At 34.7% G+C, this 24,283-nt stretch overlaps 1 protein-coding gene across 3 annotated transcripts in view; it reads right to left on the bottom strand.

Annotated features, from left to right (window-relative positions):
• Positions 1–1,813: 1,813 nt before the first annotated feature.
• Positions 1,814–24,283, bottom strand: part of NBEA (neurobeachin) — a 372,004-nt gene continuing 349,534 nt past the window's right edge. For all 3 annotated transcript variants that reach the window (XM_083361881.1, XM_083361879.1, XM_083361880.1), the window contains 9 exons: positions 21,494–21,583; positions 17,514–17,706; positions 15,964–16,035; positions 15,389–15,544; positions 14,090–14,260; positions 8,539–8,640; positions 5,571–5,767; positions 4,755–4,906; positions 1,814–3,586 (listed from right to left, as the gene is read on the bottom strand). In XM_083361881.1, the coding sequence (XP_083218007.1) occupies positions 3,496–3,586; positions 4,755–4,906; positions 5,571–5,767; positions 8,539–8,640; positions 14,090–14,260; positions 15,389–15,544; positions 15,964–16,035; positions 17,514–17,706; positions 21,494–21,583 (1,224 nt within the window). In that variant the 3' untranslated portion in view covers positions 1,814–3,495. The remainder of the gene's footprint in view (positions 3,587–4,754; positions 4,907–5,570; positions 5,768–8,538; positions 8,641–14,089; positions 14,261–15,388; positions 15,545–15,963; positions 16,036–17,513; positions 17,707–21,493; positions 21,584–24,283) is intronic.

Below are 24,283 nucleotides of genomic sequence, written 5' to 3'. Positions count from 1 at the left end.
AGTTTCCCCTTTTAAGTTGCATTACTGAAATAAATGAACTTTTGCACGATATTCTAATTTTTTGAGTTTCACCTGTATATTTTCTGATTGGGCACATTCCATTTGCCCGGTGTCTTCCATGTTAGAAATTTTATGAATATTGTGGACATCAGTACAATATTTTAAATTTAAAATGTGCCTATTACTGCTCTATTTCATATCATGGATTTTTCCAGGCATTCCAGATTACCTAATACCAGCATATATTGAACTATACCGAACACTGTCCATCCTTTACACAAGTTTTTTGAAATACTGTTTTTCCCCAACATAATCCGAATAGATGCATTCAACTTCCTAGTGATTGATTTGATCATACACTACTCTAACAATGGTATAGATAGTGATTAGCATTGTGGCCTCCAACTTATGGTTGGTCAATGGCAGTCTGTAAAGATATAGCAAATAATCTGTAGTGCATTCCTATACATAAGCAGGAGTTTGGCATTTCAGGTAAGTTTATTGACAATAAGATTCTTGCTATTTGTTTTTATAAATTAACTATTAATTAATTAACAAATTAAACTATTAAGAAATTCAGTTATATGCTATATGTATGAGTTATGTGTCTTCCTATAGGAGAAACATCTCTTGAAAGTAATATATCTCAGTGAGTTTACAGTATAATTATTTCTGTAGTATGTTTGTTTCAAACATTAACAGACTGATAAAGTGTATAACAAGCAGCCTCCATAGTAACTTTTCATAGGCAGCATTTGTAATTTTACAGAATGTTTTATATATAATGTTACAATTGTAAGATCCTGTATAATAGGCTTCTTCTATATTAGGTATTTTGATGCACTGGGCCCAATTAAAATCAGTCTGCCACAAGGTGGAGGTCTCTCTACTTCTCTTGCAAGGAAGATACTGTACTTTGGAGAAGAAAATGCAGAAGGGAATGTGGAAAAATGTAAAGGAAAAAAGGTAGTTTTCTTGGCAGTAGGGTGGAAATGCTTTGCCAATGTCTTCTGGTTTTTTCTCCTCCCAAATCTCTAGTTTATCTAAATACTAATGCATTTTGATCCTGCTTAGTTTTGAAGGTGAGGTAAGCTTATACTGTCAACTACTGTGTAGGTATTCTGTTTTACAAGTTTAAAAGTTTGATAATATTCATGATCCTCCAACAAATTGAAACATTGTAGTGATATAATACGCTTCTTTGATATTGCAGAAATTTTAAGGTATCTTAAGGCAAAAATCTCTGGTATGTTATATCCATTGTTCTCTTTACACTCCTCAGACTTCCATAAGAAAAGCGTAATTAATAGATTTTGCTGTGAACTAGTAAAAAGAATGAAAGCACTGTGTGAACATTTCTGTTCATATAGAAATATTGATGTTCAGTAATTGTTGAAAATAAATTGCCTTTTCGTCACCAAATACTTTCCAAATGGGAAGTGTGACTTTGAATTATAAGTTAGTTTCATAGGAAACCTGTATCTAGGTCAGGTTATTTATGTTGCCATAAATTATCCATTTGAATCCCTGATTAGCAGTGGCAATTTCTCCCTGATTTCTTTTAAACCAGAAATGCAAAAGGAGCTTTTCCTACCCTGATGTCATCCAGATGAATATTATTACTATTATACCCTTAATTATGAATGTATAGCTTACAACATAAAAGATTGGGAAATTAATATATGAGTAGGCATTGCAAGAGAAAATTATGTTTTTCTAATGTTTATAAATCATTATAAAATGTTTTTTTAATTTTAAAATAACCTTTGACTCAGGGTTTGATAAAATAAGAAACAATTCATGAATTCTTTGCATATTTTATTTTTCTTTTTTGATTTCCAACTCACGCACATCTGGCATATTTTACATTTTTGCAATAAAACATGGTTACAATAGCTTAAGGAATTTATATAGCCAAAATATTTCACCATGATCTTGAGATGAAATGAACTTATCTTCCAGATGTTCAGTATTCTCCCAGTTCTAAGCTACAAACTCAAGATATTGCTTACAGACCAATGATGAATAACTTAATTATTACATTGATTCCCCATGATTTCAGAATCTTATTAATACAAACAACAGTGAAGAAGGTATTTAGTGCTAAAACTTACTAATACAAGGTGAGTAACAAATTAGAACCACATCAATAAATAATATGTTTCTGGTGCCAAAGTGCCAGTACAAAGAATCCATTATCTTGTGTTGTTTTTTTTTAAATAAATGACTGTGAGTGAGTGTAAAGTCTGAGAAAATTACATTCCTGTTACATGCCTCATAGCCCTACCGACACAATATGTACATCTATGACAATACAGTCACCAAATATACAAAGAAGAAACATGAAGTGTATATACCCCTGGGTATGTTACATGATTCAGAAAATGTGCAGAAAATTATTTGATAGTCATTATTACAGTACTGTCAAATATGAGTGCCTTTGATGTAAAATGTATGTTAAACATATGAGTTTTAAAAATATTCAAAAGAATAACCCTAATGAAGCTAAGTTTGCTTTTAACCAAGCTTTATTTCCAAGGAATTTAAGAGAAAATCTCAGTTGCTCTCTTCCTGCAATGTAATAGTATGCCAAATGTGATGAATCTAGAAGTCTAGCTATCTTGCTTTGGTGGGAATCATAAAGCGCTGTAGCATAGCATCTTAACCATGCTCCTGTCTGTCTATCACATTATTATTTTTTAAGGGAAAATTATTTTTTAAAATGCATAACTATGGCAAACAATGGCTTCATATCCAAATGCTTCATGTAATGAGCAAAACTGCATTTAGAAGGGGTGGCTTTAGACTGAAATATGCAGACCATGTCTCACTAGCCATGTCTACATTGCAGCTGGCACCCCGTGTCAACCTTTAAATACAAGCTAGGCCTTTGGGCAGCTTTCAGTTCAACTTGTGGATGTGGTTTCAAGACATCAGGCTTAAAGTACATGCAAGTTGTAACTCCACAATAAAATTAAGAAACAGTTTTTCTTTTTTATACAAGGTTTTACTTTTACAAAAGTATCCCTTTAAAGTTAAGATGTGCATCTGATGTACAAAGTATCAAACGTAGGGTTTTTTTTTTCCTTTTAACTGATCAGCTTGAAAAGAGGCTGGAAAATGGGAAATGGATGCTAAGGTCATGGCCCAAACCATATAATAATAGCCAGACACAAGTTCCTCAGAATATTCAAAAGTCTCTTGTGATGTGTTCTTCTACCTTTTCTCAGTAAACAAAAGTATATGAAATAATTACCAAAACATCTATTAAGTCATTATAATTTACATGATACAAGCTTGCTTCTGCAGCAGCTGGTGTTCAGTTGTGAAAAAACACACAAAATAAAATGGTTGCTGACTACAATGTACAGCTATTGCTGGGTGTAATGGAATGTACAACGGAGGTCAATGCAGATTTCTTTTTTCCACCAGAGATACCTTTCAGCAGCACTTGTGCTCTCAATGTAATCTTTGCTTTCAGTTCTTCACTCTGGTTTAATATCTATTCTGATGCTCATAATGCCAACGATTAAAATCTATATTAAAAGCTACAATGCTACCAGACGCCATGCCGGTAATTAGAGTCCTGAAACAGAAAAAGAGATCTGGCTTGTAAATATCTATATCTATATATTTATTATTCATATTAAACTACACTTAGCTAGCTTGAAGGTCAATAGTCATTTGAAAATACTAGGCAAAATGCAATATCCTGCTAAGAAACCTAAGAGTTTATGATGTTATTCCATATTATTTTGCAAGATAACAAATGACTAAAATTTGGGGCTTTCTTTGGAAAATGGCTGCTTCTACTTTTCCAGCAGTGGATTAAATGTAAAAAAATCAACAAAAATGACTACAAAAACAATTACTTTTTCCTCAATATGGATTTCCCATTTTATCCACACTGCGGTCCTAATGACTGGCTCACCCCCACAAAAATTAAGGCTGAACAAGGATTAGAAGTTTGCAGTCCATGTTTTAAGATTATCATTGGTGGGATTCAGCCGGTTCACACCAGTTCAGGAGAACCAGTAGGTAAATTTACCTGAATTCAGGGAACCGGCTGGCTTCTGGAAGGCCAGTTTAGGCCTCGGAGGCCTGGAGGACGCCTCCCAGGCCTAAAATGGCCTACCGGAAGTGCGTGGACACCATTTCCAGAAGTCTGTTCTAGGCAACGGAGATCTAGAGGAGGCCTCCCAGGCCTAGAAAGGCTCACCGGAAGTGTGTGATGCCACTTCCAAAAGTCCGTTCTAGGCATCGGAGGCCCAGGTCTGTATCAAATAAGAGAACTGGTTATTCAGGTATTTGAATCCCACCACTGATTACTATCCAATATATTATTGCTTTCTTTGAAGTACCAGCTAGTGGAAGCACAGTCTAAAACATACCAGGAGAAATCTTAGCTATCTAGCTGTTTAACTGAACTCAATTGTTAACTGAGTGGTGCATATTCTTCCACCCAAAATTACCTCTCTTAAAATAGCATACTTCTTTAAAGTATCAAAATTTACAAGTTCATAAAATCTCATGAGATCTTTTACAAGAATATTTAAATTTAGAATATGTTATCTAGATTTTTGAAATGATTTTTTGTGGGTACATGTGCTTTGAATTGGTAAATGTTACTGACTCATGTTTTAACATTCAAATGATCCACTTGTACTAAGTAGTTAACTAAGGGAAGACTTGCTAAGGAAAATATTAAATGCATATCACCCCTTATTGCTTTTTTTTTTTAGGTTTCAGCTTACCTCTGATCATGGGATAGGTCCATTGCTCTAATGCCAGCATCACAGCCAGGATAAATGTAGAGCTGTTTAAAGTCACAAGCCTGCCATACTTCTACTACTCCATTATCACCACCTGTAACTAGATTCTGCCCATCACTGCTCAGAAGAATAGCCTACAGGAAAATCAAAAGCAGAAGCAACCATAATAGAACTTCATTATTTAACACATTTTGCTTATAGTAGTAAAGCCTAACCTTAAGTGCAGAATGCTGAGCAATAAAATGTTTTTTATTATTATTATTAAAAGCAAAAGTGAAGAAGGCTTGCTTTGAAGTTTACACAAATCAGTTCAGCTTTTGCATTAGTATATACCACTATGAACAGCTTGAATTATGTATCCATTTAATCTCCTGGAGCTGCTGTTGCTGCTGGTAGATTTAGTTCCTTAGGGGGCCGTATTCATGACAGTGTTGAGATGTCTTCACAGAAGCCAGTATGTGAACATTATGAAATGCATATAAAAGGGTCATCACTTGCATTTTGCTGGCATGAGTTTCATTATTTACCACCCTCCCAGCTCACCACCCCACATTGATGCCTCTGAGTTTCCATAATTAAAGGACAACAGAGGTCAAGCTATTTAAGGTTTTAAGCATGATCAGATGATTAAGGAACAGATATCAGGAAACACTGTGTATTAAGCAAAATCTTGGTATAGTCTTTAAGAATAAGTCTAACTTAGTTGAAGCTGAAAAGTTGTTTCTATAGATGTAATTTTTTTCAGGTGACACTGAAGTAACATTAATGCCTTCTATTAAAATATAAAATAAAAATTACCCTGGTTGAATCATTAATTTCCATCTGGGCCAAAAGTTTTCCATTAATGCTGAAATTGCTGAATCTTCCTCGTTCATAATAGATGATACAGTGGCCTTCACTAGACACAGATATTAGGCGTGGATACAAACAATTTTCTGTTCCCTCTAATGCTCTCAGCAAATCTCCAGTAATTGTGTGTACCAGACAAGGTCCTTCTGTATATTACAAATTAATGACAGCATGTTACAGAAATGGAAATTCATATAGTTTGAGTACAGACTAAGCTAGAGATACTACTACAATTTCTGAGAAAGTTTTCTTATTATTTAAATCCTAATGATTTCAATACGAATTAAGAAAGGTTTAGGGTGGGATAGAATATCTCTCTACTAATGAAGAAAAACTCAGCTATCAAGGAGAGTACATCTGATCTCCATGGCACCTGCTATACCTAAGGAAATCTTTATAGGCTTATATCTATTCTTAGTAGAGGTTTTAGCAGCAGGAGGCCAGAACAGGGGAAGGTGAGGTTTGGAATAAAACTGGTGGTTAGGGATTTCTGTTCCATTGAGATAATAGTTGGCTTCTATAACCATATAATTTAGAATGATCATGGCTAATTCTTTCTGCTGAGTGAAATGAAAACTAAATTATAATTGGCTGAAAGGCCAGCAGAGACACTCTATCCAAATAACTGACTTAGATGAAGGTGAACTAGTTGGATTTAGGAAGAAGAGTATTTGCTCTAACACTTATTTTAGCCCTCCATTCTGTTATAAGTGATTAGTGTTGCTTAAATTCAATATATCTAGAAATGGATTAATGGGATGTGAAAATAACATTGAGGAGGAGGAAGAAGAATTGTAGCCAAGGGAATGCTCAGATAAGAGAAATCTGAGCTAAAAGCAGAAATGGAATTTGAGAAAGTGTCTGAGACCTGATCATCTTTATTTCTCTTTAGGATAAAGGCAGGGAGTGGTGAGGTACATTCAGACTTACAAGGGTCTGTTACTACAACCTTATGATACAAGTTGATTAATATTTGTAACTTTTGTGTTCAAATCTGGTCTGTCTCCTAGGGCTGGCCCATCTAATTTCAATGTCTTCATAAGACTGTCAAGACAGCTTTTTTAGGGAGACTTTGAGACTTAACTGGAATTCATGCTGGAAACACTGGAAACCAGGTTGTTTTTGTGACACTTGTTTTATTGCAATGATTAGGTTATTATTTATTATTTTAGATGTTATTGTGAGTTTGTTTTACTTGTTTGTAAAATCTGAAGTTGATCCTGATGGCATCAATCAATAAATAAAAAATAAAGGTAATATAAGCCATGATAGAGGTGAGAAGACAATGTCTTCAAGTACTGCATGTGTCATGTCAAAAAAGTGAGAAAAAATTAAACAGAACTTCTTTGAAGCAGTTACATCTTTTTGGCCATGAAAAGGGTCTCTCTAAATATCTAACATTATCTCCAAGAGATCAGAGATCTTTAATATCTATTTTTGTTTCAGAACCCTTTTTGTTTAATCTAGACTTCAATAGGACCGCTGGAATCCATAGGAATTGAATTACTGAATCTTATCGAAGAGTTCAGGAAGTGGAAGTAAGGGAGATGTTGGAGGAAACTGACCAACATGCATTTTGATTTGCAGAATAAATTACAGGGGGAAATGCTTAAGAGAATTGGGAATTTGTTATCATAGGAATATTAAAAGCATAATAGGAAACAGTTCCAGTAAGGATAGAAATGGCAGTCAAAAAAAGAAGCCAGCCTTACTACTGAAAATGGAGAACACAAAAGCAATGTAGTGGTCCCAAAGGAAGAGTTCGGGCAGATAGGCTGGAAGTGTAGAACTTGTGGCCTGAGAACTTCAATCTCAAAAAGATTGAAATCTGTAATATTCAGTGTAGGCAGTGTATTCGGGAAACTTCAAGTTTTTAAAAAGGATTTCAAAGCAATGGATTCTGCTCCACACAACAAATTTGGCAGTATTAATTATCTATAGGTTTGAATTTTGTAACAATGTTTATGCTGGCTTTTTTTTTAACCAGAGGCATCCTGGTGGTCTGGGCTATTTCATTTCTTGATATAAGCTCTTGCAGCTAAAAGCAGTCCTCATCCAGCAACTGCCTCACAGCAACCTTTCAGTTACGATGTGATGAAAAAGTAACGGAGACTAATGTTTGCAATCTTTACAGTGCCTCTCTGTCACCATGTGTTTGCCATTACAGTCAGTTATTATGTGTTGTCCTGTACCTCACCCATTTCTCTATTCCCTTCTCAGAGAGCAGAGAGATTGCTAAGTTATCTTTAACTGAGCTGCTTTTCTCCACAGCAAAGCGTCCCTAAAAAGTGTTAACCGCAAGTAAACAGGCTTAGCTGTGACTTTAATTAGTTGATTAGAAGCCTCCTCCTGGCTTGTGGCTGCTGCCTGAAACTGATAATCAATTTCATACTAAAGGCTTTTGTTTCTCTTAAGTGGTTTATGGCATGCTGCAAATGCACTAAGCAAGCAGCTGTCACTAGCACATTCCTTTCTAATAATGCATATTCCCCTTAGTGTGCCTGCTTACTCTCTTATAGTCCCTTACTCTCCAATGAATGTAAATTCAGATATCAATTTCATGATTATTCCAGAGGAAGGATGAGCATTCCAAAGGACAGGGGAGTGGAGGAAAAAAAGGCTATAGTATTTGCCTTTTTACTGGCTTCCTCCTGAGTCAAGTTCTGGAAACCTCCCTTTCTTTCTGGGCTCAGCTGGCTGTTTAGGGTTGTATACTTCCAATACTGTAAATCAACAGAAGGCTGAAGTAAAATTATAAACACAGTTTCAGTCATGTGGTTTTCCACTTAGCTTAACCACCTAGTTGCTGGTTCCAATTGCAGTTGCTAAATGAGGACTTTCTGTTTATAAACTATTGATGGTAATAATTATTTTGAGGCATGAAGTTTTAAACTAAAATTAATCTTTAACAACTGACCTTTAGCACCACTTATGACAAGTCCCAGCTCAGCACATACTGATACGCAGACAACTTCATGATCATGACCAGTTAGAACAGCTCTGGGAGCAGGATAGTCACCTAAAAAAAGAAAAAAAAGAACCATATATACATTAAACTAGGTTGAACTTCAATTTGGGAGCATTTCTATTATTATGTTGGGGGAGGTCTGTTTTAGAATACCTCTAGTATTAGGGATGTCTTGATTCATAAATATTCCTTCATGGCACACTGATATAGACATTAGGTCTACATTAGTCATAATAATTGTATGCATATTTGACTGGGTTTTGTTTTCATTTTAACAAAATCTTTTAATTAGGCTATGTAATGCTTTGGATTTGATATTTATAATTTCAACTTTTAAGTCTTCCCGCTCATAAAATACTCTTAAAATACAACGAAATTTAAGATAATAATTTAAAACTGCCCAGATTCATCTTACAGGGGAGAGGGGTGGCATAAAAATTTAATAAATAAAAAAACAAAACAAGAAACAGCTTTAATGTAAAAATATACTATTTCTCTTGGAAGTAGTTGTGTTTTTTCTTGGATTTGCACAGACAGCTGATATATTTACATTCTGAAACATATTTTTTTTAATTAAGTGCTGAACAACACCAATTATTTAGATTTCAGTGCATATGCTGGCTAGGAAATAGCCAGCCATTATGGCAATGCATCTGGGAGACATCACATTGGGGAGGACAGACTACCTATAAAATTTGGGATATACATGTTTGGATTGAAAAAGAAAAGCTGAATAATATTAGAGGTAGTTTCTCTGCCTTGAAAGATGTTTACATCAGTAACAGGTGCATTATATTATGAAAAGTAAACACAGAAAGAGCTAGGAAGAACTCGGTGATATATCTTTCTATGCTTCTGGGTGGGATGTTTAGATATCAATAGGTTATTTATTTATACTTAATATTTTATAAATTTGTCTGTATTGAAGGAATGTAGGAGGTGAAGCTATCAAGTACAAACTATATAAGCAAATTATTTAATTCTCTAAATGATTTTTATATCCTTTCATAAGTGCCTGTTGCAATATATGACTGCAGTTTCAAAAGCATGTTACATTCTACACAGAATGAAAGTTTAAAAGTCAGCAATTTTTCCAGCCCAAAGTGCTCTAAAGGAAATGTATCAGGAGGTGAAGGGGTTTGACTAAATTTCTAGAGGATGCTAAACTACAGCTGGCAGAGGGCTTGAACTTATTTTACAATATTCTCATTTTGAAATTGCTATTCTCAAGTGTGAATTACCTGACTTAACTCTGGAAAAACCTCAAGAGTTTTTCATGAGAGTTGACAAGAAAGGGGAGAAGGGAAAAAGGAACTATTATCTTACATTACACATAATTCCGAAGTATCAAGCTTAATACACTCAACTGCAGGTTAACTATAATTACAGTGAATCCATACTGTTATTCTTTATTTGGTATTGTCTCTGAAAGCAGATTTTTAGACATGTCCTAACTGTAATATAGTTAGAATCAGCTGAGGCTTGGCAGTAACAGTAAATATCACTTCACTCTTTGCAGCAAATGAAAGAAAATAACAGTTTAATCAGCATTATATTATTTCAGCAAACCTGCTAAATGGGAAAAAGAATTTCACATACCACATTTCATTGCAAAAAAATGGACCATTAGGGACTGTAGCAATCATTCAAAATCTAACAAAATTCTCTCACTCTAATGGCACTACTGATAGATGCAGTGAAAGATTAAAGGCTAAGATACTAAGGGATCTGCAGCTGAACCTTGACGCTGTGAATTGAAACACTGTCAGCTTGAACTCACAGTAATTTCCCCAACGTAGTAGTTTTACATTTCTGTAGTTAAATCACTTTAGGGCAAAATGGTAAAATGAGCTTTCTCAGTGTAGTAATAAATGTAGTAATAAATAAGATGGTAGCTTTTGTTTCTCACAAAAGACATAATATGCAATAATAGTAGAGAGTTTCTTGTATAAAAGAGAAATATTGTCTAACCATTTCATCCTATTTCTTCATATTTTCTTACAAATTAATATTTCATGTGAATTATAAACATTTTTTTATTTTCTTGATAAGTGTCATACACTATCATCAGTGCAATAATTAATAATTATTAATTATAGTTAATAGTTGAAAAATGGAAGAGATCAAAGCATCTAATCTATGGCAGGATTGCTTTCCTATCTGAAGAGGTAGTAATAATATTGCATAATATTGCAAAATGAGCATCAATAAAATATCCTGAGTATCAAAACCCAAAGTGCAGCTTCCTAGAAATGTTATTTTGCATTATTCATTTTTCTCTACAACAAAGCTACTAACTAAACCAATGAAAGAGCATTGATTGATTTCATATTGCCAGCAATATGAAATACAGTTGATACAGTTGATAACTGTATCCTAAATAGTGGACAAAGCATCTTAAAAGGCATAGTCTATTAATTTTTCATAATCACCTATATTCTCAATCATTCTTGAGTCTTCAAAGAGTCTATTTTTTCTGAATTTTGTCATCTCGTTTGCACCTTTGTCTTACAAAATAATTCATCCATTCCCCAAGCCAGATTTTATGCTGATCATTACACACTTTGTCTGTTTTTTCTATTCTTCTACTGCCCATCTCCAAGACTCCAGGAATTTCCCTCCAAACCTATTCCTAATTCTTTCATTATCACAATTCATTGGAAAATATCATGCAAATAATAAATTCATAGCTTCATATGCATCCAAAACATAAATGACATTACTTCATACTGTGTGATCTCATTTTAGCCTTTTCATTCATAATTAAGTCTGCACCATCTGCAGATATTTATCAACTCTGCTCCACAAGGTCACAATACTTTAACTGAGAACTATTATGTTTTTCTTCTTTCTTTTGGCTTGAAAAAGACACAAAGGGCAAACAAAACTCAGTTTTATCTCAAGCATGCTCATATTTTATGTAAGCTGGATCTCTATTAAAGTCTAACTTGTAAGACAACATCTTATTGCTCATGTCAACCAGGAGGCATATGTAATCTGGAAGGATTTTTTTGAAATAATAAGTAGCAAGGAGTGTTGGGAATACTCTTTTATTTCTGGTTATAAGCATGTAGTCTTTTACTGCGATAAACCACTGTGTCAACTAAGTTTACACCGGCTTGGGTTCTGGTAATTCCTTAACATCTTTATAATGATTCTTAAATCCCTGTGCTTTACTAGGCACTATAGACTCAGATGGCTATGTGCACAGCATTCGTTCTTTCCCATGCTATTGGGTGAAGATTAGAATCATATATTTTGTACAAGCTCCAAGGAGAGATTAGATATAACCATGTAATATAGTTAAATCACCAAATTGCACCCAATATTTATATCTGTAGGTAGAAACAAGAAGTACAACTGATGCAGACATCAAATAAAGTGGATATATCTATGTGAATGTAGATGAGAAGCTTGATAATAGAGACATTAGCAGCTTTAACTGCAATATTTTTCCCACTAGGTATCTCTAGATTTTGGGAAATATAATTCTGGATGCTTACTGATATAAACTGACATCTAAACAATCAGTATCTCTTTATAGAGACATTTAGTATGTTTAGCGTACAGACAGTTTACCACACTCATTTAATGGATACTGAACATTCTCTTTAAGTATATGTAAAATGTGTCAAGTGAGACAAAATGTACTTTAGTGCCTTTAAGGGCTATTTACTATAATTGGTCCACAAACTGAGGGTTGGGCCAGCTGACACAATGTGTTCATACAGTGCTCAATGCAAACATGGCCAGGAAAAGCAACTCACACCTCTGGCAACCTGCTGCTATATAATGAGAAATGTCAAGTCCCAGGATCAATGAAATTTCAGGTGGGGGGGGACGGGGGACATGACAGGAATAGCATTGATTGTTTTAAAGAAGAAACCAGTCAAAGACTGAATGCAATATATTGCACAGATGGACTCAGGAGGATAAGCAGCCAAGTCCACTATACCTACATGACAAAAAATTCAATCATCTCTTAACACTAGCTGCTGGCTCATTTTTCCCCCCAGTCAGCTGGTTCTAATTAAGATGCACAAATTAATTTTTATCATTTCTGAATTAGTTTCTGGATTTGTATCCATTTCAGGAAAAACAACCCTCCCTCCCTTCCACCCAGTGTCATTAGAAAAAAAAAACAACTTAAGCAACCTAACTTACAAATGAAAAAATAGCAAGTAGCCAGTTTTATAAGCTGAGTTACAGAACGAACTATATAAACCTATGCACAACTAAGAGAGGATTTTTCAAGTTAAAAAAAGTTAAAGTTTAATTAAACAATTTTCTCCAACTATAAATCCAGAATGTGTTTTCTGTAGAGGCTGCAGTCTGAATACTAACTGAAAAGACTAATGCAGGAATGCTAGTGAAAATCTGAACAGCACGTTTCTTAGTCTAGAGCTTAACTTCTAAGAGATTTTTAAGTAGTGTAATAGCCAACAGAAAATCCTGATTGGACCATACATCTTGGAAGCCATGCATAACTTCATCTCCCTCCAGATGTAGTAACAAGCAGGAGAGTGCTGTATTTTTTTTATACAATGGATTATTTAGTCAGAATGTTTAATTTGTTAACTATCACTTTCAAAACAATCCCTTTTCTACCATATATTTGGAAGCATTAAAAATAGATTAGATAGAATTTTATGCAGATCAATGTACCAATATGGTATGAGGCAATGTTAGATGGTTATTAGGAGTATATTAAAGCACTTAAATATGTATATTTAGGTATGAGAACTAGTAAGGGCTACATGGTACTTTTCAGCTTACTTAGTCAATTTATTAATAAGTAACACCAGAGAGTGATGAAGTGAATGCAAGCATGTTTATATGAAGATGAATGTAGCATATGAGATGTATGATTAGTGATGTTGATGAAAAAAAAAAGATGTGATCCTGCTGTATGGGATTTTCTGAAACAACTGAAGTTCCTTTTGATAATTGGATGCACTGAAGCTGAAATTGATAATTAACTATCTTTCAGCTTAAAAGATCATTAGAAAGTCAAACACCTATCCCACATAATTACCATAACCTGACATTTTTCTCTTGAGTTCCTTATCTCCTTATGTTCTGTAATATAAAATATCTTATCTATATCTCCAGATGACAGCTTTTGTGAACCTAATCCTTTTCTGAAAAATATCATCCATATCTTCCTAGAAATTCATTTTAAAGATGTTAACTAATTGGATTTAACCTATCTTATACCCCTCATTTTCATTTTCCTTACAAAATAAACTCCAGTAAAGTACAAGAATTGTAGATATTCTGACAATATTTCATTCTATAACTCTGTTAAAAAAATAATTTTTCAGTAAATTATGAAGCCCATAAATGATGAAGTGTCTCCACAGGCTTTCCTGGAGAAAAAAATGGGATAGGGGCCCATGAGGGAGAAGATGGCAAAGATGGCTATACAATTCTGTACAGACAGAATTGAAAATATAAAATAAACATTACATAAATAGATTAAAAAATGCTAATAACTTACTGCTATTTGGGTTGTCACCAATGATATGATGTCGGCCACTCCAATACCACAACAGCAAAGTAGCATCGCGCGAGCCAGAGACAATGTAGCAGTCCCCACCAATATAAGACTCTGATCTGGCAAGACAAGTGACTACATCCCAATGGCCAAATACGATCTGTGTTAGTTTGCCTACAACAAAGAGAGGTTGCTTGACTGATTTTTTTTTCCTGTGCTGCAGTGCATGATGAATACAAATTGCAGCTACCAAACAAATTTAAAAACAAAGCACAAATAAAAGACATTTTCAGCAATGGACTACAAAACAGGTAGCCAGACAGCAGGCAATAAGGTATTCAGTATGAACAAGTTGTATGCAGGCTGCATCTAATCTCCATGCAGATGTGTTATTACTGCTTTGACATATGATATGGCATTTCAGCCAATAGATGCCAGGTAATTTGCACTAAACGCTCTGTAGCTTTAACATGTATAAATGTAAAAAAAAAAAGCTGTTCCCTCTAGAGTTCTCATTCTGTATCCTAAAGGCTGAAGAGGTTTCTGCATTCCCAGGTGTCAAGGTGATATAACATTGACTTGTTGTTCATCAGAGAAACATAGAAAACTGTCCACTCTTGAATGGTAATGGCTCTCCAGAGCCTCAAACAGATATCTTGCCTTTCACCTACAAGTGATCATTCTTCGCTGGAAATGCTAGGAACGGAATCTGTGACCTTCTCTATGCAAAGTATTTGTTGTATGATTGGAGTTACAATTTTTACCCTCCTGATCTCTTCCTGTCACAAAACCATCACATCCAAGGCAGCTGCTGGATTGTAGGCCTGAGAATTCTCATTGCAGCTGCCACCACTGGAATTCTGAATAGTTTAAAATCCCTTGAAAATTTAAATAATTTTGGAGGGGATTTAAGTAGTAAAGGAATCTGCTGTTAGTAAATAACAGATTCATCCCTATCCTAAAGGGGGAAAACATTAAACTCCACCTTCACCAGAACATCCTAAATGAGTATTCTCTCAAAAGATATTGCAAAATATCTGAGGCACCTAAAACGTGGTTACAAATTTATACTTAGGCTGGATGATAGTGGAGGGCAAAAGTCTCCAAAATTTGAAACAGATTTCAAAGATTTTTAAATTAGCTTTCGGGATTTGTAACAGTTACTCATCCTTATTTCAATTCCTTCTCTGATGTGAAAAAAGCATTTTCTATATTACTTTATTTAATTTAAAAATAATTCTCTATTTTGTCATGCTGTAAATGATGTAAGAAAATGAATAAAATTCCATGTGAAAATTCCACCTGTTTCTGTTGAATAAACTCGAAAGCTCTTGTCCCAGAAACCACAGATAAGAATGTAGCGATTATCTGCTGTGACCACGAAACAATGAGCATTGATTTGAATGCTTTGATCCACAAGATCTGTGATCTGCCGTTTATTCACACCAGAGTTATTGGCTGTGCAGAATAAGAAAAAGCAAATTCTTTCAGAAACTTTATATCATGAAAATAAACTTTGCATGTGAGTGAACATGCTAATTCAGGCATCACAGTAGACTTACTATACCAGGGGTAGGCAACCTTGGCTCTTTTATGACTCCTGGCTCAGGAATTCTGGGAGTTGAAGTCCACAAGTCATAAAAGAGCCAAGGTTGCCTACCCCTGTACTATACCTTCAATCCCATCTGTCAAGTCTCAAATAACGGCCAAAGTTTTTCTAATACACACTACTTTGCAAGCAATTTTTCCCTAACATAATGTATATTTCATAGTGTAAAATTAGTGACTGTAACTATTTTTCTCTATTTTGAATTCTTCTAATTTATGAACATATTATATACTAAATTCTTATTTATTTTTTATCTAACATAACATACCAATCAATGGATCCATTTCAATAGGAAGGTGATGAGCTTGATCTAGAGAATATCCTGGTGCTCCTCTGAGGCCTAAGGAACAGAAAAGAAATGTCAATAATGGCTATATAAAATTAGGTTTGGGATTCCTAATATTTTCCTCTTTCTTGCTTTCCACATTAGAAAATGACAAGGAGTTTTGGTGTTTGTTGTTTTTTTGTAAGACTGGAAGCCTGGTCTTTTTTTGAAGGAAGAAACTATTGAATTGATTTTGGAATTAAACAAGAAAAAGAGGATGGGGAAAACACTAAAACAATAATTAATAATTGTTCATTTTGTATATTTTTACTATATTGAAAATCTCTCTCTCTGTGGGTGGGTGTTTGTGTATGTATGTATGTATGCATGAATGATTGAATGAATGTATAATTTTGCTGGAAAAGATTCTGATATTGTACATATTCATCAAGACCTTAGAAAGAGCAAGTCTTCACAACCTAAAGAAAAACAACTCCTGGGGTCTCTAACCCAGGGAGTTAAAGTGGGCTGATGTTACTATCAACCTGGCTTTGCTCAAGGGACGATATTTGAACCTGTTGTAGTAAACATTTTGTTTTCACATATCAGAATTACAATTTAATATACATTTACAACAAGATAGCAAAGGGATATGTGATGGTCCCTGAATAAGACATATTATGAGGGCATTTGTTTCAGATGTAGAAGTTTGGATTCCTTGCCCATTTTGCTGCACATCTCTTTAACTATTTCTCTACAGTGTACATATTCCTAAATCTGTATTGTCAGTCTATTCTTTTCTCAATTTCCTATTCATTTCCTTTGTTTATTATGGTTTGTTTCCTATAAGTTTTCATTTGTGTCTGAATGAAATTAGATGGAGACTGGCATGTTTATTACCACATTTTTAATGCATTAAGTAGAATATGTGCATATCTAATGTGTAGATATCAGAAAGGAGTGTGTATAATGGAAGTGATTGCAGCTAAATCTTTCCACCACTCCAGTAAATCCCAGTGCTTTCCTCTTGCCATGTTCTCACATAGGGACTGCACCAATAGGAAAGCAAAATGACTAAAGAAACTCTGACAAAGTGAGAGGTCAGCTGTTTGTATCAATACCTCTCTCTTGATCTTAAAAAAATCACTCTCTTCCCTCTGTTGCATACTTTAATGAATAAAAAAACCCTAGTGAATATATATCTAGCTTGGCCCTAGCAATTCACTATTATCCACATGCAATCCAATGGAATAATTGCTACTTAAATTGGGAGAATATAAACAAGCATTCAAAAAAATATCAGGCAGATTATTTAGGGGTGTGTATATATTTGTGTATATGTGGTGTGTATCTCTGTGTGTTTTGAAGTGGCATTTAATTTCTCCAATGATATCTACAGAGGTGGATTAAGTTATAAAAAACCTTTTTAAACATCTTCTTGGATTTATTTACATTTGAAAATAAATATTTACATTTATTTGGGTAATAACGTTTAATACAAGCCCATCCCTAACTGTACAAACTCATCACAAAATCCATCTTGAAACACATACCTACTGTATTGTGCCATCTATTCACTGCAAAAAGCCGGCTGCAAGTCACAGTTACCACTGCAGGAATTGTAAGGTGGGGGAGTGTATTGGCTGCCACATGTGTGACAGGAGAATTTGATGGAAATTTGAGCACCATTATAACATCTTGCTGCATCTGATCTTTAAACATAAGTGGACTCTGTGGAAGGAAACACTGTTGAGTAGAAAAGGAAAGAGAACAGAAGAAAACAGAAAGAATAACACAATTAGTGAGAAGGTCTGAGGGGAAAATAAGGTTAAGAGAGTCAGGAAGTACTTACACATCCAGGAGAAAAATGTTATTTATATAGCTACCACTACAAATACAAGACAGCAAAATTAGAGAACTGGTTACTGGTGAATTATAGTAAGGCAAATATGGAAAAATCATGGAAAATGTCCATTAATTTATTATTATAGGGCATCTGATGATATAGTTAACATTAACAAATAGAAAATCTCACTAAAATGCTTACAGTTGTTTATACAGTAAAGTTGTCAAACAGAAGCAGTAGTTTAGTCTTCATTAGGCTCATACAATACACAAGCTGAAGAAACATAAACTGGAGGAATTGAGTTAGGAGCTCTATAAAAGCCAATAGCAAAACTAAATGTAATGGCATTAACAGTAAGAAGAAATACTAAGCTAAGTTTAAAATGGCAAAACCATGGAATACACTCTCCTTAATAAATAAAATGTATTACTGTTATCTAATATTATCCTGATGATTTTTAGTGATGTGGAATAGAATGAGGAATTGTACTGTAACCTAAAAAGCAATCTAGTCATGCAGCGCTCGTCATATTACAATGCTTGAGTGAACATGTATGTCTTCAGTAGTTGTCTAGTAGAACACAGCACAGGGCAGGTAACTTCCCTAAAGAAGGAGACACCATAGCTGAAAAGATCTTACTATTGGCCACAATACTGTGAACCAAATCTATTAGTAGAACTACAAACTGGGAGATCCTAACTGATTTTAAAGCTCATGTTAGAAGACCCGGGGAGAAGTAATAGAAATTCACAAGCTAAATGTCAAGCCTTGTGTCGCACAGCACAATAAAGGTAACAGGAATCACAAAGAACTGAATGAGAAATGTTAATGAAAAAGTCAGAGGTAAGGAACAGAACCTAGGAGTCTACACACCCTATTCATTGAAGTGGACTCTCTGAAGATTTTGAATATTTTATTGCATTGAAAAATATGGATTGACTTGCCACTTCTGCATTTAAAAGTACTACTACTACACTGAAGACCACAAATACTTCAATCACACTGCCTGATTCAATGGAAACAAAGTGCTCAATGTAATCAAAATGGATAATGAGATCATGCTCCCACATTTGCAGATGATCATCACTAGCAATTTCACAGAGATACTGAACACCAAGGCACTCTATTACATCAAAGCATGTTCACCATAGGAAGAACAGAAAGATTCTATTGACATTCTGTGTTAGTGTTTCTGTAAGGAGGCATAGAACCATCACAATATTCTGCCCCAAATCGCAAGCTGCTAAATTGCTCTAGCACACGGGTGTCAAACTTGATCGCGTCATGTGATGTACTGTGATGTATCATGACTTTTTTTGCCTTTGCGGAGTGGGGGTGGGCGTGGTCTGTGCATGATGCATCCGGACTGCAGGCTGCCATTTGACACTCCTGCTCTAGCATATCAAATAATCAGTGAAGTGGTAAGATGCTGAAAATTCCAGAAGAAGCATTTCTCTAGCTCTTTTGATAATGGTAATCTATTACAGCAACCAAACCTATTTCAATTATTGATCCATATGTTATGTCAGATTGTTTGTAACTGGATGGCTTTAAATTTCTCTTTATCATCTTGCCAAAAGGGAAAAACTAAACTGCTACATATGCCATATTTGTTATCACATGTGAGTGTAATTGTCAATGGATTTAATAAGTCTAAAAGGTTATTTACTTCCAATCTATTCCAATATCCTTAAAAATAACGTAGGATGTGATCTGCATGATTGTTCTTTTGGAAAAGCAATACATTAAAAAAGCAAGGGTCCTGTCCCTCCCTATGTACTTCTTAGGTAAAAGATAATCAAGAAAACAGATCTGCAAACAACTAGAAGCAAACAAAGTCATAACTAGTAGCCAGCATGGGTTTGTTAAAAACAGATCATGCCAAACCAATCTTATCTCATTATTCGATAAAATGACTAAACTAGTAGACCAGCAAAACGCAGTGGATGTAGTCTACTTAGATTTCAGTAAGGCATTTGACAAAGTAGATCACATTCATCTGTCTGACGGTATAGGCTTTCCTGCTTGAGCAGGGGGATGGACTAGAAGACCTCCAAGGTCCCATCCAGTTATTCTATTCTATTCTATTCTATTCTATTCTATTCTATTCTATTCTATTCTATTCTATTCTATTCTATTCTATTCTATTCTATTCTATTCTATTCTATACTATTCATCACAGATTAAAATAATTTCCAGAATATTCTAGAAGTGTTATGAGAATATATTTTACTTACTATGATCTTGTTATCCCTTAAGGCTTTAATCATTTTCTTTCCCATATTTTAAAGAACACAGGTGGTCTTCAATTTAGGACTGTAATTGAGCCCACAATTATGTCATAAGTCGTTTTGATTGTTAAGTGGGTCACCATGTGAACTTGCCTGATTTTATGACCTTTTCTGTGGCAGTCATGAAAAAAATATGGAGTCATAAAGCAAATGTAGTGGCTATTAAGCAAACACCATGGCTGTTAAGCAAAACCATTGTTCACAATGGGTAATTATTTTCTAGGAACCAAAACAAACACTGATTTTTTTGACAAAGATATTGTAAATTGCAGTTACATGATCATGGGATACTGCAATCAGCCATAAATGCAGGCCAGTTGCCGATCACTCAAAATATAGTCACATGACCACAAGGGTATATGTGTGCCAGCTGTTGGAAATTTGAATCCAAGTCTTAAATACTTTTTGAGGGATATGTCATAACTTTGAACACACATAAAGTAACTGGTTGTAAGTTGGGAACTCTCTGTATCTTTTTGCTACTCTTGGACTATGAATGGGGACCCAGGTTCATATCCATCTGCAGCTATAGAAACTCTCAGGGCGAATTTGAACTGTTATTCAATACAACCTGTTTTAGTGGACTATTGATTTGAAATTAAAATGGGAGGAATGAATGCTACATACATTGCCTTTTGCTTCTTGGGAAAAAGTGGCATATAAATGTAACAAATGAAAATATAATCAATTGCAAGAAAAGGTGTTGCCTAAACAATTTTGCCCTTAATATTTAATGACAATTGAAGTAGAACCATTTAAAAAACGTTCTCAACTTCCACTAAAATCTTTATAGACAATCCTCAAAAGTTAGAGGTTTAAAATAGGAACAAAAAAAGGAATGAAATACAGTATAAATCTTTCCAGTTTACTTGAACCATACATATATTTACATTCCTCTGAAATAAATACAGAAAAATGAGCTAAAATTATGTTATAATTTCTAATTAGAATTCAAACAAGTATTCAGTATCTCCTCTCTGGAAAGACAGCAGGATATTAACTATAATTCCTCATTTTGGATACCTAGCCAGCATTCATGAATCACATAAATAATTTCTTTAGCAATGGTTTCTGCAATAATCTACCATGGAATGTTTTTACCATAACAATATAGGCTTTTTAAATTTCCCAACATATTATTAATCTCAAGCATATTTACTATAGTAAAAGCTGATTTAAAGAATCAAATATTTGATAAATCACTTAGTAATTGTCCTAGTTCTCCCTCTCTTTCAGCATACTATTTCATGTACACAGAAACACACATACAGAAAATCTGAATTTGTAGGGAAGTCAGAACACATAAAGAGAAAGTGTTACTTAAATGGGCATTTATGACCAATAAAGGATTCTTGGATTCAGAGGAAATAAATCCCTACAAGCAGTTTTATCTCACCAGGTGCATAGCAGAGCTCCGAGGAGGATGTGGCTCGATAAGCAACTGAGATGGCGTCTGTCCAAAGTTCTGTATCTGTGCCTCCATGGCCTGCAGGGAAAGCAGAGTGCTTGTCATAATCAATGTGCATCAAAAATATAGGTCAACACACTCCTTGACAATACAAGCATATCCCAAGTCAGCCATGAAAAAAAGTCCAGAAAATTCACTGGGTGCTCTTCTCCCAGGCTGCAGACTCATCCAAGTGTTAGTATTTTGTAGACAGGTGTTGGTTCTTTCAAGCATGCTTCAGTTACTCCACTAATCATTGCTATTTCAAGTAGCTGGAAATGCATGTGAAAATGTTAACCTGTGAGGACATGCAGCTTAAGACCTTGTGAGAATTCTCTGCACTAAACACAACATATACCTTAATGAAGTCCTTTGTAAGGAGGAAAGTATGAGGATCTCTAATAAAATAAGCATCTGGGATCTTGAATTAGAAAAAGAGAAATATAATTCACAGAGAATACAAATCTAAAAACCCCCAATAATTTCTATCAGATTAACTAGGCACAAAGGAGATAATTATGCTGCTAATTGTTTATCTACTTGTAGATAAAGGAATTAGCCCCAATACAACTTTTATTATGTTTTAATGCCATTTTCTTGGTAGCTAGGCATTTCCTTAGTCTTTTTTCAGATTAGCATGTGCTATTTCATTGCTCATTTAATCATATTTTATTGAGGTTGTACATACTGTATTATCAATAATTTGAATTTTTCCAGTATTATCTCTCACAACAATTTCCTTTACTTTTGTCTGCAGATCAAAAACTGTACTACCAGTAACATTTTTTTAAAAAAGAAAAAGAACCAACCAGCAGCCAAACCTGGCACATTTTAAAGTTACAAGTTGACTTGGTGCTGGCGCTGAAGACATGTTGTCGGAAAAAGATCTAATGTGTGAAGCAATTAATGAAGTGCTAGCAATGCAAGTTTCCAGTTTTAAAAGGAGGACAGGAATTATTGCTCACCTCATGCCCACCATGTAATGTCCCATCCAGCAGTATAGAATGGGTAACATCACCCCTTAAAGCAGTGTTTCTCAATCTTAGCAACTTTAAAATGTGTGGACTTCAGCTCCCAGAATTCCCCAGCCAATATTGGTTGAGAAACACTGCCTTAAAGAGTTATGATTTGGAAAATAGTTTCAGTTTTGACTGCTTATAATGAAAATAACATGGTTTTATAACTATCTGTACAGGAAATTCCCTCAAGACGTCTAAGGCAGCAGATTTGTGAACAGCTGTGCTAGCAACAGCAGTGCTGAGTTGTGTTTACTACCCTCTATCCTGCTCTGCTTACAAAATCTACATAAAGCCTGCTTACACTCAACTTTTTCTTAAAAGATAGTAAAACATAGAGCACATTGAAATGAAGAGGATATTACTATGGCATAAATGACTAATGGTTACTGTAGTTGTTCCTAAAGAACAATGCCAGCAGGGAATTAGTCTAACCAGGAAAAATACACCTCTATTTCCAGTAGTTTGAAATCCATCTGTTTACCCAACAGGTTCCAAACTAAGAGTATTGCATGCAATTAGAAGGTACGGAGGGAAAAAGTAAACACAAAAGCAAAGGTAATGGCTTCAGAAAGGACAGAGTGTTTGTACATTAGTGTAACATGTTCTATTATTCATTCATTCATTCATTCATTCATTCATTCATTCATTCATTCATTCATTCACCATTTGATCCCATACTCTGCAGAATCCTACCTACCTTAGTTATGCATGTGAGAACATTACATAGGTATGACTTAATATACAGCACATGCATAATGGGTTATGTACTAGGTTATTTTCCACACGATTCAAGTATTTATCTCTTTTTTCCCTGTCCTTTGAAAAACCTAGTGAATACTTGGTGCAAATTATCAGTGCTGAACTCCATGCAAAGCTTTCAAGAAAATCTCCACATCCAAATCACATTCTGCCTTGAAACCAGATGATAATTGAATCTAATACTGAAATCCCATGTCCACTTACCATTCTGCGAGCTCATTAAATTCAACAATTTCTGAACAGACATCCATCAAATTGTACAGGCAGCATTATTTAAAACAGATACCAGGAAATGCTCTGATAAATAAATATTCCTGATAGTCCAAAAATAAACTATGCTCGAGCAAGTACTGCAGTCTTAACTATTTCAGAAAACAATTTGCCTTACTGAAGAAAAAAAATATCAGTCTCTTTCATCTCTTATGTTTGTTAGCTGTCTCTGGCTAAGGCTTCCTGATATCCCCCTTCATCTTATGCTTTTTATTTTTTTCTCCCTATATTATTTAAGGGTCATTCTGCAATGGGTAGGAGAGTATGTCTGAGTCTCTGGAGTGTACTGGAGAAAACAACAGTACTCTTTTTGTTCTAATACAGAATAATACATACAACATACATACAAAATCCTGTGCAGTGCATAACAACCCCTGTCCACCCTGAAGCAATGGTTGACTGCTCCAGCTGCAACCAATTCTACATATTCTTCCAACAAATATGTGCAAGCACATAAATGTATTTGTATAGGTGTGTGTGTTTGTAGTATATACTATCAGAAGCCACATTTCAAGTACAGGACAATGCCAGGATAAAAAACTCAAGGTATTACATTACAAAATTAAGTGACTCCAGCTGCATATACTCATTTGAACATACAAACTGTCACACTGAAATCCATAAATACAAGCACATGTTCCTTTCCCTTCTTCCAACAGACACAGCAAAAAAATAAACAAACCCAACAACC

Source organism: Vipera ursinii (assembly GCF_947247035.1).
Source record: "Vipera ursinii genome assembly, chromosome: 4".
NCBI classification, from domain to species: Eukaryota; Metazoa; Chordata; class Lepidosauria; order Squamata; family Viperidae; genus Vipera; species Vipera ursinii.
The sequence above is the reverse complement of the archived record's forward strand: the minus strand, read 5'-3'. Positions and strand labels throughout refer to the sequence as shown.